The sequence below is a fragment of the Vicugna pacos genome, unplaced genomic scaffold (assembly GCF_048564905.1).
Source record: "Vicugna pacos unplaced genomic scaffold, VicPac4 scaffold_20, whole genome shotgun sequence".
In the NCBI taxonomy this organism is placed as follows: domain Eukaryota; kingdom Metazoa; phylum Chordata; class Mammalia; order Artiodactyla; family Camelidae; genus Vicugna; species Vicugna pacos.
The window spans coordinates 76,639,567-76,652,488 of NW_027328741.1; the positions used below are offsets into that span (position 1 = coordinate 76,639,567).

At 42.9% G+C, this 12,922-nt stretch overlaps 1 protein-coding gene across 1 annotated transcript in view; it reads right to left on the reverse strand.

The window, feature by feature from the left end:
- Window positions 1-12,922, reverse strand: part of LOC140694020 (uncharacterized) — a 36,049-nt gene that overhangs the window by 21,226 nt on the left and 1,901 nt on the right. The window contains exons 2-5 of the mRNA XM_072957509.1: window positions 7,128-7,287; window positions 6,451-6,724; window positions 3,774-4,054; window positions 3,169-3,247 (exon numbers count right to left, since the gene is read on the reverse strand). Coding sequence (XP_072813610.1) covers window positions 3,169-3,247; window positions 3,774-4,054; window positions 6,451-6,523 — 433 coding nt within the window. The 5' untranslated portion in view covers window positions 6,524-6,724; window positions 7,128-7,287. The remainder of the gene's footprint in view (window positions 1-3,168; window positions 3,248-3,773; window positions 4,055-6,450; window positions 6,725-7,127; window positions 7,288-12,922) is intronic.

A 12,922-nucleotide genomic window follows, 5' to 3' on the forward strand; every position in this document is an offset into this window, starting at 1 on the left:
ATAAACAAGCAAAGTGAATGCTGCTCCCTGCCACAGACCATCATAATGGTACTGCTTGGAAATGCCAAGCCCACGTTCCACCCAAATCTTCACTAACCACGTGGGTGACCTGGGCAGACCTGTGTGCTTCTCTCAACACCAGTTTATTCATAAATAGAAATGAGGGCAATAACACAAACCTAAAAGGGTTAGTGAGTCACGAATGAATAGTACCCCAACTTTGCAAGATTGAACTATTAAAGAAAATTGGGCAAAGGGTCCATAGGCCCTCTCCATATTATCTCTTACAACTACATGGGAATCTACATTACACCTAAAAATAAAAAGTCTATTATTTTAAAGAGGCTATTGAGTTTAAATCAGCTCACCGTCTCAAATAAGGAACACACAGTACAAATAAGACAATGCGCAGCCCATGAGATGCACTCAGTAAATATTCCCACTGAACCCACTGGTCCCTCCAAATTCAGAGCATGAGGATGTGTCCTCGTGGCCAGAGGCCACTGCACCTGAAGCTAAAAAAGCTAATGGTCCCCACTTTCAAAAGCTCCTGCCACCAACCTAGGTCTAATTTTGTATTTGTAATTTTTTTTCTTTTTATAAAATAGAAATCCCCAATTGCATAGCCTTCAGGTCACCAAAACCTGACCACAGAGATCATGATGGCAACCCTCCTTGGTGAAACAATAAAATGAAAAGCCATTTCCACAAGACCTGTGTGTAAATCTACTAGGGAACTTCATCCTGGACTGAGAGGAAGAGGACTGGGGAGGAGGGGGCAATCTGAGGCACACAGACCCATGGGCCACCTGTCCCACGATGGACATTACACTCAACCCTCACCCTCCAGGAACTTCAAAATACACACAGACAGAATGATGTGGACAATATATATGTATTTTTAAAGAAATTCCGACTCTCTAGCAGGTCTTGTATCTACCGAGACATAAATGGCTTATGTGTATAATGTTTCACAAAAGCCTTAAAACATTACCACCCCAACTTGACACATTAAGAAACTAGGGATAGAGGTTTATCACATTGTGCAAGATTAGAGAGATGCCACATCAGACACTGTATTTAAACCCAAGCCTTTGCTCCAGTGCTCACACAAGAAAGTGTGACATACTGCCCCTTTCCTGCCCTCTCCCTGCAATAAATCTCTGAAGAGTCTTTTCTGTGCCACGTGGAATCACAATCACGTCAATTTACCACAAAGAGCTATGTGACTCCTTGGAGGACGTGTCAAAATCTAAAGGGTTGTGATGGGAGGAGAGATTTGAATTTTCTGTTTCTCAAAGGAAACATGGCTTTAAAAGAAACTGAAAAGCACTTATCTAGTCTAAGCCCTCATTGTGCAGAGAAGGAAATGGAGGCTCAGAAGAGATGAGGAAAGGGACTTATTAACAAATATTGCCTCAGTGCAGCACCAAGCCAGCCCTGGGCCCTTCTGGGGGAGTACCTGGAAGGCCCAGGAAAATGATTGTTAGAAAAAGGAAAGAGAAGAAGCATACAAGGCCCTGTCTCTACACCACCATAACATGAAGTTCCACCAAATTATCCAGTATTGGGTGCAGCCAAAATTTAGGTGGGCTAAAGAGGTTATAGAAACCTGGAAGTCTCAACCATAGTGGAAATTCCAACATTTACTGTTTTTTTCCAAGTTCAAGCACCAGTTCAGTGGGCGCTCCATACGAGGGACTACACGAGGCCTGGAGTTCTCCCAAATACAGATCTCTATTATCACGTGTGCAAACCACACACAGGCCCACCAGAAGAAAAACGCCCACACATAAGATGGAACTACTGAAACAGAAAAGAGCCAACCAGCATATATTGCTAGCAAAAACGGTGCTGCTAGAAATAGACTCATGGACATAGAAAGCAAACTGTTGTTAGCAGGCAGGAAAGGGAGGATTAACAGATACACATTAATAAATATAAAATAAATGACAAGGACCTACTATATAGCACAGGGTACTATTTTCAATTTCTTGTAATGAGTTGTACTAAAAACAATCTGAAAAACATTTATATACATATGCATAAGCTTATAACTGAATCTCTGCTGTACATCTGAAGCTAACATGGTAAATTTACAACACTTCAATAAAAAATAATTTTATATAATAAGTAAAAATAAAAGCAACGCCATAAAAAAAAAAGTAAAAGAACACGGTAATCCCCTTAGCTGTAGGTGGTGGAGAACTCTGCAAGCACCAAGTCCACTCGAATACTCCAGCACTGGCGGTCACTCATTCTAACCATCAGAGAATCACTTGGCTTCTACGAGGTTACTTTTCTCTTCAGTGAAAGGCTACAGTTGCATCTAATGATGTATTGAATCTCATCATTCACAAACCCAAGAATTAATGAGGATTTCCCATAGGCCTGGCTCTGGACAGATGAAAAGATAGGGTCCCAGATATATTCATGTGTAGAAGAAGTTTATGCCATAAAGACATTAATTCTTCCTGCTTTGATAGACAGATTCATTGCAATTCTGATTAGAATTCCTCCCAGATATTTCATGGAATGTAACAAGTTAATTTATGGTCAGGAACAGCCAAGAAACTTCTTTAGAACCACCACTGGGAAGGGGTGGTTAGGTCATGCATTTCAACTGGTCTTTCTGATGTGTTGAAAACGTTCTGGAATAATAATGGTTGCACAAATGTGAATATGCTAAAAGCTGCTGAATTCTAACATTCAAGTGGGTGGACTTCATGGTGTGTGAACAATATCACAATAAAGCTGTTATATGAAAAAATCCTTCTTGCCAATTATTTTTCCCTCTATACTACTAGTCTGTCCCACAATTTAAGTAAAACAAACAAACAAAAAAAAAACAAAACAAACCAGATTTTGCCAGGAGCTCTTTAGGAGTGCAATGTCCCTGGGTCTCCAACGCCTCAGGTTGTGCTGTTCCTGTTAACACACAATAGCTGGGCTGGACTAGTTAGGGACTATAAGTATCTTTTTAAGATCGACGGTCTCACGTTTCACCCTGGGAGAGTGAATGATGGAGGATGAGACAGCCTCATGCCTTCAGCTCATTTTTAACTGAACCAAGCCCTGCTTTCACCACTGTAATCCCTCTCAGTATAAAAACATGTGACATCAACAAGCACCGCCATCATAACACCTGAAAGTGTTCAAGGTACTTACCTGGGGCAGAAATCCTGATCAAGGAGACAGAAGCTCCCTCAGCACTGCGGCTCCCTTTTCCCGACTCCACCAGGAGAAGCTGGGAGTTACAGCCGCGGGCTCTCAGCCTGGGGAGCAGCGCCCACGCCGCTAATCTGGACCTCAGGGATCGGGAAAGGGAGAGGAAGGCAGCCCCAGGGTCGCGGGGCAGGGAGAGCGGGGTGGGGGACGCGGGCTGCAGCCCCGCTCGGAGGCCAGCCCCAGCCCCAGCCCAAGCCGCCCGCCCCGTCCGGGTGTGCAGACCCCGCCCGCCCGGGACACAGCCCGCCCAGTGGTGGGGACGGGTCGGCGGCCTAGGAGAGGAAGCCCGGGAGGGGAGGACTCGCGGGCGGGAGAGGGGAAGCGGACGCCAGCCGCGGACTGAGGGGAGCCCGGCTGGGCCAAGAGGCGGCAGGGGCACACCTGGCCCTGGACAGCTGTGGCCGGGGCGCCGGGGCAGGTGGCGCGGGCAGAGGGGTCTGGCCCGAGCAATCCAGCTGAACACACGCTGACTGGCGCCCTGGGGGGCTGTGACACGCCGACCGCCCTCCCGCAGCCGCCTCACCCCTTTCCCGATATCCCCTCACCTTGCACTTCCACAGCCAGAGGCCCCGGCCCCAGGCAGTAGCCAAAGGCCTACAGGGCGACAGAGCTGAGAAGCCATTGGGGCCGATCCCCGGCTCGGAGCTGGAGCTTCCAACCCGCGGTCCAGCTGGCAGCAACTGCGCATGCGCAGGAGGGCCAGCGATCCGCTCTGGGTCCTGAGAGAGAAGGGGAACCGAGGGAGGGAGAATAGGGGAGGAGGAGGGGAGGCGGGGAAAAGTGGAGGGAGACACATGGACAGGAGGAGCAGAGGGAAGGCAGTTATCTGGAATTGGGAGGGGAGTAACAGAGATGGGGAGAAAGCGTTTTACCTCTTGTGGCACCCCGAAGGAGGCAGCAGTCCTGCCTATACACCCTTCTCTTACCCGTCATTGCCCACAGCTCATATTTTACGTCCCTGGCCCAGCCCTCCAGCTAAGGTCTCTGCAGAAACCCTACGGGTATCATACCCGTTGCCCCCACAAGGAGCTAGGTTTACTGTTGCTCAGGGAACCAAGCACCCGCAGGTGTTGTTTCTCAGAACTACCTTGGGAAGAGTACATATTCCCCTTTTACACGCTGGGAAACAGGCAGGCACGATCTCTGCCTTAGCTCCACTGTCCCAAATGTTGGGCTGGCAGGGAGCGGGAGGTAAAATGTCAGAGCCCCAGAAGGAGCAGACTGCCTGAGTGTTGGTGTAGAGTCCCCATCCCTCCTGGGTAAACCACACCCCAACCTCGGGGAATAATCAAGGGCTCACCGTAGGCCCCTGTGTGTGGGAGAGCTGCCCTCAGTCCCAGTGTCCAGCTTGCTAGGTAGGTAGAAGTGTTATTGAGTCCAAATTCATTCTCCTCAGTGCAGGACAGGCCAGTAAGTTGGGAGACCAAGTGCTGGGGCATGGAATAGCAAGTTTCTGTAGACCTAGATGGCAAACTAATGTCCTGGAAAACCATCTCCCCAAGTCAGAATTCAGGCTGCTTTCCTATGTGCTTGGTTTTTGCAAACTTCTTGGTGTAGGAATTCCTTCTTGTTAGAATCCTTTGTTCTTGCAGCTATCTCCCTGGGTCAGATCCCTGTAAACCTCCAACAAAACAAACGTTATTTTCTATTCTGCAACGTGTTATCTTTATATGATTGGAAAAGTGTTAAATACCCTTAAAGGTCAGAGCCTTCAGAATAGGCTCTCCTGTATATTTTAGGCTCTAGGCAACATTGTTTTACAAGCAAGAAGAAGCCTAGGAGACAGAGCACAGGGTTAAAGTCAAAGGAACAGATCTAATATGGAGTCAGATTTCTTCTTTTCTATTACTGTGGCAGAAGCCACTTGAGGATTTAAATCCCTTAAAGTTAAAAATAAGTAAAACTTTAAAGGAATTTACATACATTGGTGGGAACTTGCATAGCATATCTGGAAAAGCACACAAAGGATTGTAAACATTGGCATCTCCAGGGAGGCGTGTAAGAACAGAGGATGAGGGAAAACTTCTTTCACTTGAGTATTTTTTGCTCTGTTTGAATTTTTTTAACCATATGCATATATTTCTTTTTCAGTTAAAATAAATGTGTAATGGAGCAAAGGAGTAACTAGTTCAGCAAATACAGCAGCCATAGACTCACTGAGTCATCATTTTCGATTTAAGCCAGGAAGCATTGATTGTCTCTCTCCTATGTGCCCAGTGCTGTTTTAAAACTTTTTTATATATTTTTTTTATAAAATAATAACATGCTATCCCTCACCCCTGCTCAGGGCTGGTGGGAAAACAACTGAGTTTTTATTGAGTTGTTTTCCAAGGAGTAGAGATGAGTTATAAACAGAACACAACTTCAGGGCAAAACAGGCGGACTGGTTTTCCAGCAGGCCAGATAGCGATGACGGGTTTTCAATAGAGGCGCACAGAGGCTGAGAGAGAAAGCCTCCAGGACCCTACAGAAAGCTGCCCACAGTGCCTTCTCCATGGCACTACTGAAATAGGAAAGAACAAATCTGACTCCATATTAGATCTGTTCCTTTGACTTTAAACCTGTGCCCTGTTTCCTAGGCTTAGTCTTGCTGTTTCTGCACCTTTTGTGAAACAATGTTGCCTAGATCCTGAAATATACAGGAGACCCTATTCTCAAGGCTCTGACTTTGAAGGATATTATCACTTTTCCATTCGTATAAAGATAACAAGATACAGAATAGAAAATAACATTTGCTTGTTGGAGGTTTACACGGATCTGACCCAGGTGAAGAGCTGCAAGAACAAAGGATTCTAACAACAAAGAATTCATACACCAAGTTTGCAACAACCAAGCATTCCCGCTTCCCCTTTTTAATATAAGAAGAGCCTGAATTCTGACTTGGGATGATGGTTCTCCAGGACATTGGTCTACCATCTTCTCCGCTGGCTTTACAAATTAAAGCCGCTATTTCTTGCCCCAAATCCTTGTCTCCTGATGTGTTGGCCTATAATGCACGAGTAGAACAAGCGTGGACTCGGAAACACAAACATACATTGAAAGTACGCATTTGGTATATTAAATGACCTGCTTCCACTCGTATTCCTGAGGTTTTCTTCTCTTGACCACTCCTACTATATTTATGAAAAACCTGTCATGTGGACACATTTCCTTCTCTAGCCACTACCCTTCCATGTAAAAACTGATGCCAAGAAGGCAATGGAAGTTGCTAGAAGGTATTACCTGGCCAAAAAAGAGCAGAAGTGGGTTCTGGCTGATGTTCAGGAGCAGGCCGGGGCACCTGACAAGATGTCATAAGTACGGATAGACAGCTGGGCACCAAAGGAGAAGCTTCTAAACTTCCATGAGGGACTTGGATAGGAAGGAACAGTCCCAGACTATAGCTCTGATCCCACCACGAGCTTCCTGGGCAAGGCTGGGCAAGTCATTTAAATTCTCTAGACCCGTGCTGTCCAACACGGGAGCCACCAGCCACATGCAGGATTATGATGTTATTCTGTAGCCAGACAGAATTATAAAAAAACACTTTATTGCAAAGGGTCAGCAGGTATAATATTTAAAAACATTATTGGTTATCTTGCCCTAACAAGTTATTTTTGTATGTCTAGCTTTCTGTGGGTTGTAATGCCTGCGACTAATGTTTCCCTTACAGTGAGGTATTTTGAAATTATAAGTTACTGGACACAGTACACTCATATCACAGTTGAAAAAAACTGATCTAAATAAGCAAGGTGATCTGACTTAGTAGTTATGAGCAGGGGCTCTGGGGCCAGCCTGCATAAGTATTAATTCTCACTCTCCCTCCAGGGAGTTCTGTGTGAATCTTGGACAAATTATTGTTGCTGTTGTTGTTGTTGTTGTCATTGTCATTGTTATTATTTGTGCCTCTTTTTCCTTACCTTTTAAATAGCGAGGAAAATGTAGACTCTATCCCCTACAGTGTTGGCAGGATTAAATGAGTAAACGTCTGTGCTGCCCACTTCCCTGGGTTTCAGCATTCTCCAGGCAATCAGTGCAAAACGCAGTGGCATTCTCCACTGTCTTCGTCAGTCTGGGATTCTGTAACAAATTACCGTGTGTCGGGTGGCTTAAACAACCAGCATATTCCTTATGGTTTGGAGGCTGAGGCTTTCAAGGTCAATGTATCTGGGAGAGGATTGCCAGCTCGAAGATGGCTGTCTTCCCACTATCTTCATGGCCCAGAGAGGAGAGAGAAGCAAGCACTTTGGGGCCCTGTATAAGAACACTAATACCATTCATGAGGGCTCTACTCTCATGACCTCATTTTAGCCTACTAATCACCTCCCAAAGGCCCCACATCCCTATATCATCACCCTGGGAGATGAGGTTTCGACATATGGATTTTGAGGGGATGCATTCAGTCCACACATCGGCTAACTCTCCCAAACATGCAGTCATCAAACCTGTAGCTAATTTCAAAATAATGTTTATATCTCTCTGCCCATTTCCATTCCTACATCTACTAACACTGAAGCCCTGCTACATTTTATTTTTTATTTTCCTTGTGAGGTTTAATTGATTCCTCTAACTCCAAGGATTCGCTCACTCCAGTCTGCTTGACAGCCCTGCCAGGTAGGTCTTCCTTAAAACACCTTCCCACTTCACCTGGTTGTTTTTTAGGTGTAAATGTCAGAATTCTCTCCACACCCCATCCTAGACCTTTAATCCCTTACACTACTGCTCACTATGTTATTTTCCTATTACCACTGTAACAAATTCCCATAAGCTTAATAGCTTAAACCAGCACAGACTTATCAGCTTATGGCTGTGGATGTCAGAGATCCAACACAGTTCTCATTGGGATAAATTCAAGATACCAGCAGGGTTCCTTCCTTCTAGAGGGTCTAGAAGAGAATGTTTCCTTTTTTTTCCAGTTTACAGAGGTCACCCACCTTCCTTAGCTTGTGCCCCTCAACTTCCTCCATTTTCATGGTCAGCAGCCTTTCTGAACATTGCTCCATCGCTACACCTCCCTCTGATTTTAAACTCAGCTGGGAAATATCCTCCATTTTAAGGACCCCTGTGATTACATTCAGCCCACCTGGACAATCCAGACTACTCACCCTATTGTCTCATCTCAGGATCCCCTTGTCCCATCCCACTCAGGCAGTATGTATGTGGCTGTGACATTCACCTTGTGTAACATTTCCTCATGAGCAATTGATGGTTCAAGGCACTTATAAGTGACTTTTTGTTTTTCTTCCTTATCCTTTCTACATTCAGTTTGTCTGGTGAGATTATATGAATCCTTTTTATTTGTGCCCCTGCACTAATCTATAATAATGTATCATGGGTTTAAAGGCTAACTAATAGACAATTTAGGAGACAGAAATCCTCTAAGATTTTTAATCCTAAAATATCTGTCATCCCTTTTGCCATGTACAGTAACACGTCACAGGTGGCTACCCTGTGGCCAGGGAGGGACATGATTCTGCCATCACACTCCCCTCATTCTCACCAATGTGCTGATCAACTAACCAAGGATCTATGCTCTCCAATTCACTCACTTCCTCCTCTTTTCCACTGACTATCCTGTTCCCACCGTTTCCTTCATTCACCACATCAGGATTTCATGACCACATTCTCCCCTAAGTGAAATGGGTATCTTGCATCTAATGTCTGACAGCTGTTCTTATTGTATATGCACACACTGACCTACACATAATCCCGTCCATCTCTTTATTTTCCTAGAATCTTCCAGAAGAATCAGTTCCATGATGATGATGATGATACTGACAATGATGACAGGGGCCTCTCAAGGATTCTGATAAAGAGGGAATCGATAAAGGGAGGGAATCATTGCAAAATTGCCCCAGAAACAGGCTTAAAGGTAAATAACTCTTATAGTGTTTAATGAAATTGACTAATATTTAACTATTTTTAAGACTTTATATCACTGAATTTAAAATTTTAACGGGAATTTTCATTCACCACTAACCAAGATTCAACTCTGGGACCAAAATCTAAGGATTTCTGTCTTCTAAAAAATTGTCCACTAGCCTTTTAAACACGTGATCCTTTTAAAAAGTTTAGTGCTGGGCTGAAAATAAGCAGGATTCATATAATCTCACGAGACACAGTGAATGTGGAAAGACTAAGAAATAAAAACAAAAATCCATTCATAACGTCTTGAACTTTACGTTGCTCACAGGAGAAAATGTTTGCCAATGTGTGTGTCACATCAACATGACGACTGAGTGGGATGGGGAAGCTGATCTTCCTCATCAGTCATTTATGCTTATTTGTTAGATGCCAAAACAGTTTCCTCATTGAAATTGCTTCTAACAAGTATGGAAGAATTTAGTTTCTACCAAAAGCAGGCTAAACATTTTCCCCTGCTTTCAGGTCTCTGGACTGAATGTCCCCACAAGAAGGACATGATTATGTTTCATAGGGAAGTCTTCCTGAGAAGCAACAGGCTTTTCTAGGGCAGAACTGCAGGGCCCCCCATGGAGGGCTGGAGGAGGTCTAGAGGGGACACTGGAAAAACAGCAGGAGTGAATTCAGATACTGCTGCTCAGGTCGCCAAAGACAGCATTGCTATCTCTAAGGATATGACATTCTCCCAAATTTTCCATGAGTGAAGGAGCCTGTGAACACTAAGCAGGTTGTTAAGACACAGCAGCACATAATTTGCGTGACAACACAATTAGAGTATGATTTGATATTTGGAAAATAACTAGCCCATTGTTCTTTGAAACTGCAGCAGTAGCAATAGAAATAAAAAAGACTGAGCCGTCTTGGAGACAACAATCAATAAACAATTCTAAATCTGCAGAATTCCTTGACAATATTCAAGCAATGAGCTAGATGCGTGCTGCAGATACCTCTTACTGCAGGGCTCACTCCTGCAAAGCATAGAACTAGTTTCTCAGCACACAGAGGGAACCAAGTCAAGATTCCTAATCTTTTGAGATTTACTAAATGGCTGGAAAGATCAGACAAGTACATACAGGCAAATATGATTAAATGTAATCAAATAATATCAAATGTGATTTGAGCACAGACGAAAGAGAAATTCCTTTCACCTGGGATCTAGAGAGACTTCTTCAGAAAATGTGGCTTTGGAGACGGCCAAAGACATGGGTGGAATTTTGGCAGAACCGGATGTAAGGAATTTAAAAACTTATTCTATAATTCATATAAAAATTCAAAGGATCCCAAAAATCCAAAACAACTTTGAACAAGAAAAACAAAGTTGGAAGACTTGCACTATCTGATTTTCAAACTTTTTTTATAAAGCTACAGTAATCAGAAATTATGATGTTGGTGTAAAACAGGAAAATAGAATAATGGAACACAATAGAATGTTCAGAACTAAACCAAGACTTATACAGACAATTGATTCTCAAAAAGGATGCTGTGGAGAAATGATCTTTTCAGCATGTAGTGCTGGAACAATTAGATAGTGATACGCAAAAAAAAAAAATGAACTTTGATCCACACCTCACAAAATATACAAAATTTATCTCAAAATGGATCATAGATCTTAATAGGAAATCTAAAACTATAAAACAGCTAGGAGAACAAGCATAGGCTTAAGCTTTATGGCCTTGGGTTTGGCAAATTTTTCTTTGCTATGACACCAAAAGTATCATCTATTTTAAAAAGAAACTGATAGAGTGAACTTTATGAACATGAAGACTCTTCAATGCTCTTCTAAACACTGCTAAGCAAATGAAAAGACAAGCCATAGACAGAAGCTATTTGCAGATCATATATCTGATAAAGGTCTCTCTTTGTATCTGATCCAGAATAAAGAGGTCTCAAAATTCAATAATAATTCAAACACCTGAATGAATGAGGCCAGAAAACACACTTCAGTAAAGATATCCAGATGGATAATAAGCATATGAAAAGATGCTGATTAAAGGTGTCATTAGTCATTAGAGAAATACTTTTAAAAACCACAGTGAGATACTAGTTCACATACATACTAGAATGAATACAGTTAGAAAGACTGACCTTACAAGGTGCTGGCAAGGAAGTAGAGCAACCAGAACTGATACACACCACGAGGAATTTACAATAGTACAACCATTTTGGAAAAGTCTTTAACAGATTCTTTTAAAAAGGTAAACACCTATGTACCATATAATCCAGACATTCCTCATCTGGTGCTTTAGAAAGGAAAAGCATATGTCCATACAAAGACTTGTAACCAAATATTCACTGCTATTTTATTTATAATAGCACAAGTTGTAAATAACCCATGCATCCATCAAGAAGTAAATGCAGAAAGAAATGATGGTCTATACAAACACTGCTCACAATAAACTCTTCAGTAAAAACTCAGCACTAAACAATACTCTACTATAAGACAAATAAGCTATTAATACAGCAACACAGATGATTCTCAAAATAATTACACTGAATGAAAGAAGTCAGACAACATAGAGTAGATACTGCATGAATCCATTCATATAAGGATCTTGAAAATGCAAACCAATATGTTGTGATAGAAAGCAGATCAATGGTTCCCAGGGGAAGAGATGGGGAGGGAGGGAGGGACAACAAAAGTCAGGAGAGAAGCTTTGTGGGTGATGGGTATGTTCACTGTCTTGAGTGTGGTCATGGTTCCTTGGGGATATACTTACGTCAAAACGTATTAAGCTGTACACTTTAAACGTGTGAAAATTATTTTGCCAAGTATACCTCAAAGCTGTTTTAAGAAAAAAGGCACTTTAGTCCTGATCCACCTCAGCGCCTGATTGGAGTGACATGATCAGTCCCTCACACTGTCTGCCTAACGGGAAGGTAGAAAAGCTCTCACGGAAGATAACATGGATTTTTCATTTGCAATGTCTGCCATGTAATAAAGAATTTCTAGACATGCAACATGTCCAGACTATATGACAGATAACATGAGAATAAGGAGCATTAGACAAAGGATGCAAACCCCAGGTGATGTAGGCATCAGAGTTACCAATAAAGGCTATAAAATACTTTTAATATATTCAAGAAAATAAGGAAATGATGGGACAATAGATAACAGGGTAGAGACTTTCACCAGAGAAATATACTGGAATGTATTTTTAGGAAAAATCAAACTGATACTCTAGAACTGAAGCTTTCAGCTCTGGAAACAGGTAAACAGAGCTAATTAGGATCCCTTTTAAGTAAAACTTTCAGTAATTCTGGGTAAAATATAACAACAAATTAACACAGAGCTAACTATGGAGAGAGAAGTTCCCTGATGACAATACAAAGAGGACACTTAAAGCCCAGAGTGGTCATCTTGTGAGCTGATGCCACCACACCCTGGAGGGAAGGGGTTTTCATCTGCACATAAATAGGGATACAATGTCCATGTAGGAAAAAGGGTCCATACCAGATGTAGAAGACTCTTCCTCTATATCTATATAGTCAGAGACAGAGATGTAAAGTGGCAGCAGAGGTCACAGTGACACAGGGCCCTGGGCCAAGGAGTGTGAGCACCTCTGCAAGCTGGGAAAGGTAGGATGACGAATCCCTCCCAAGAGCCTCGGTGTGGAACTTAGCCTTGGCCACTCGTTGGTTTTAGCCCACTGACATTGACTTTGCACTTCTGCACCCTAGAACAGTGAGAAGATGAATGTGTATTGCTTTAAGCCACTGAGTCTGTGGTCCTTTGTTACAACAGCAATAGGAAAGGAACTCAGGAACCAATATGAACTTGAACCACAGGCTGCCT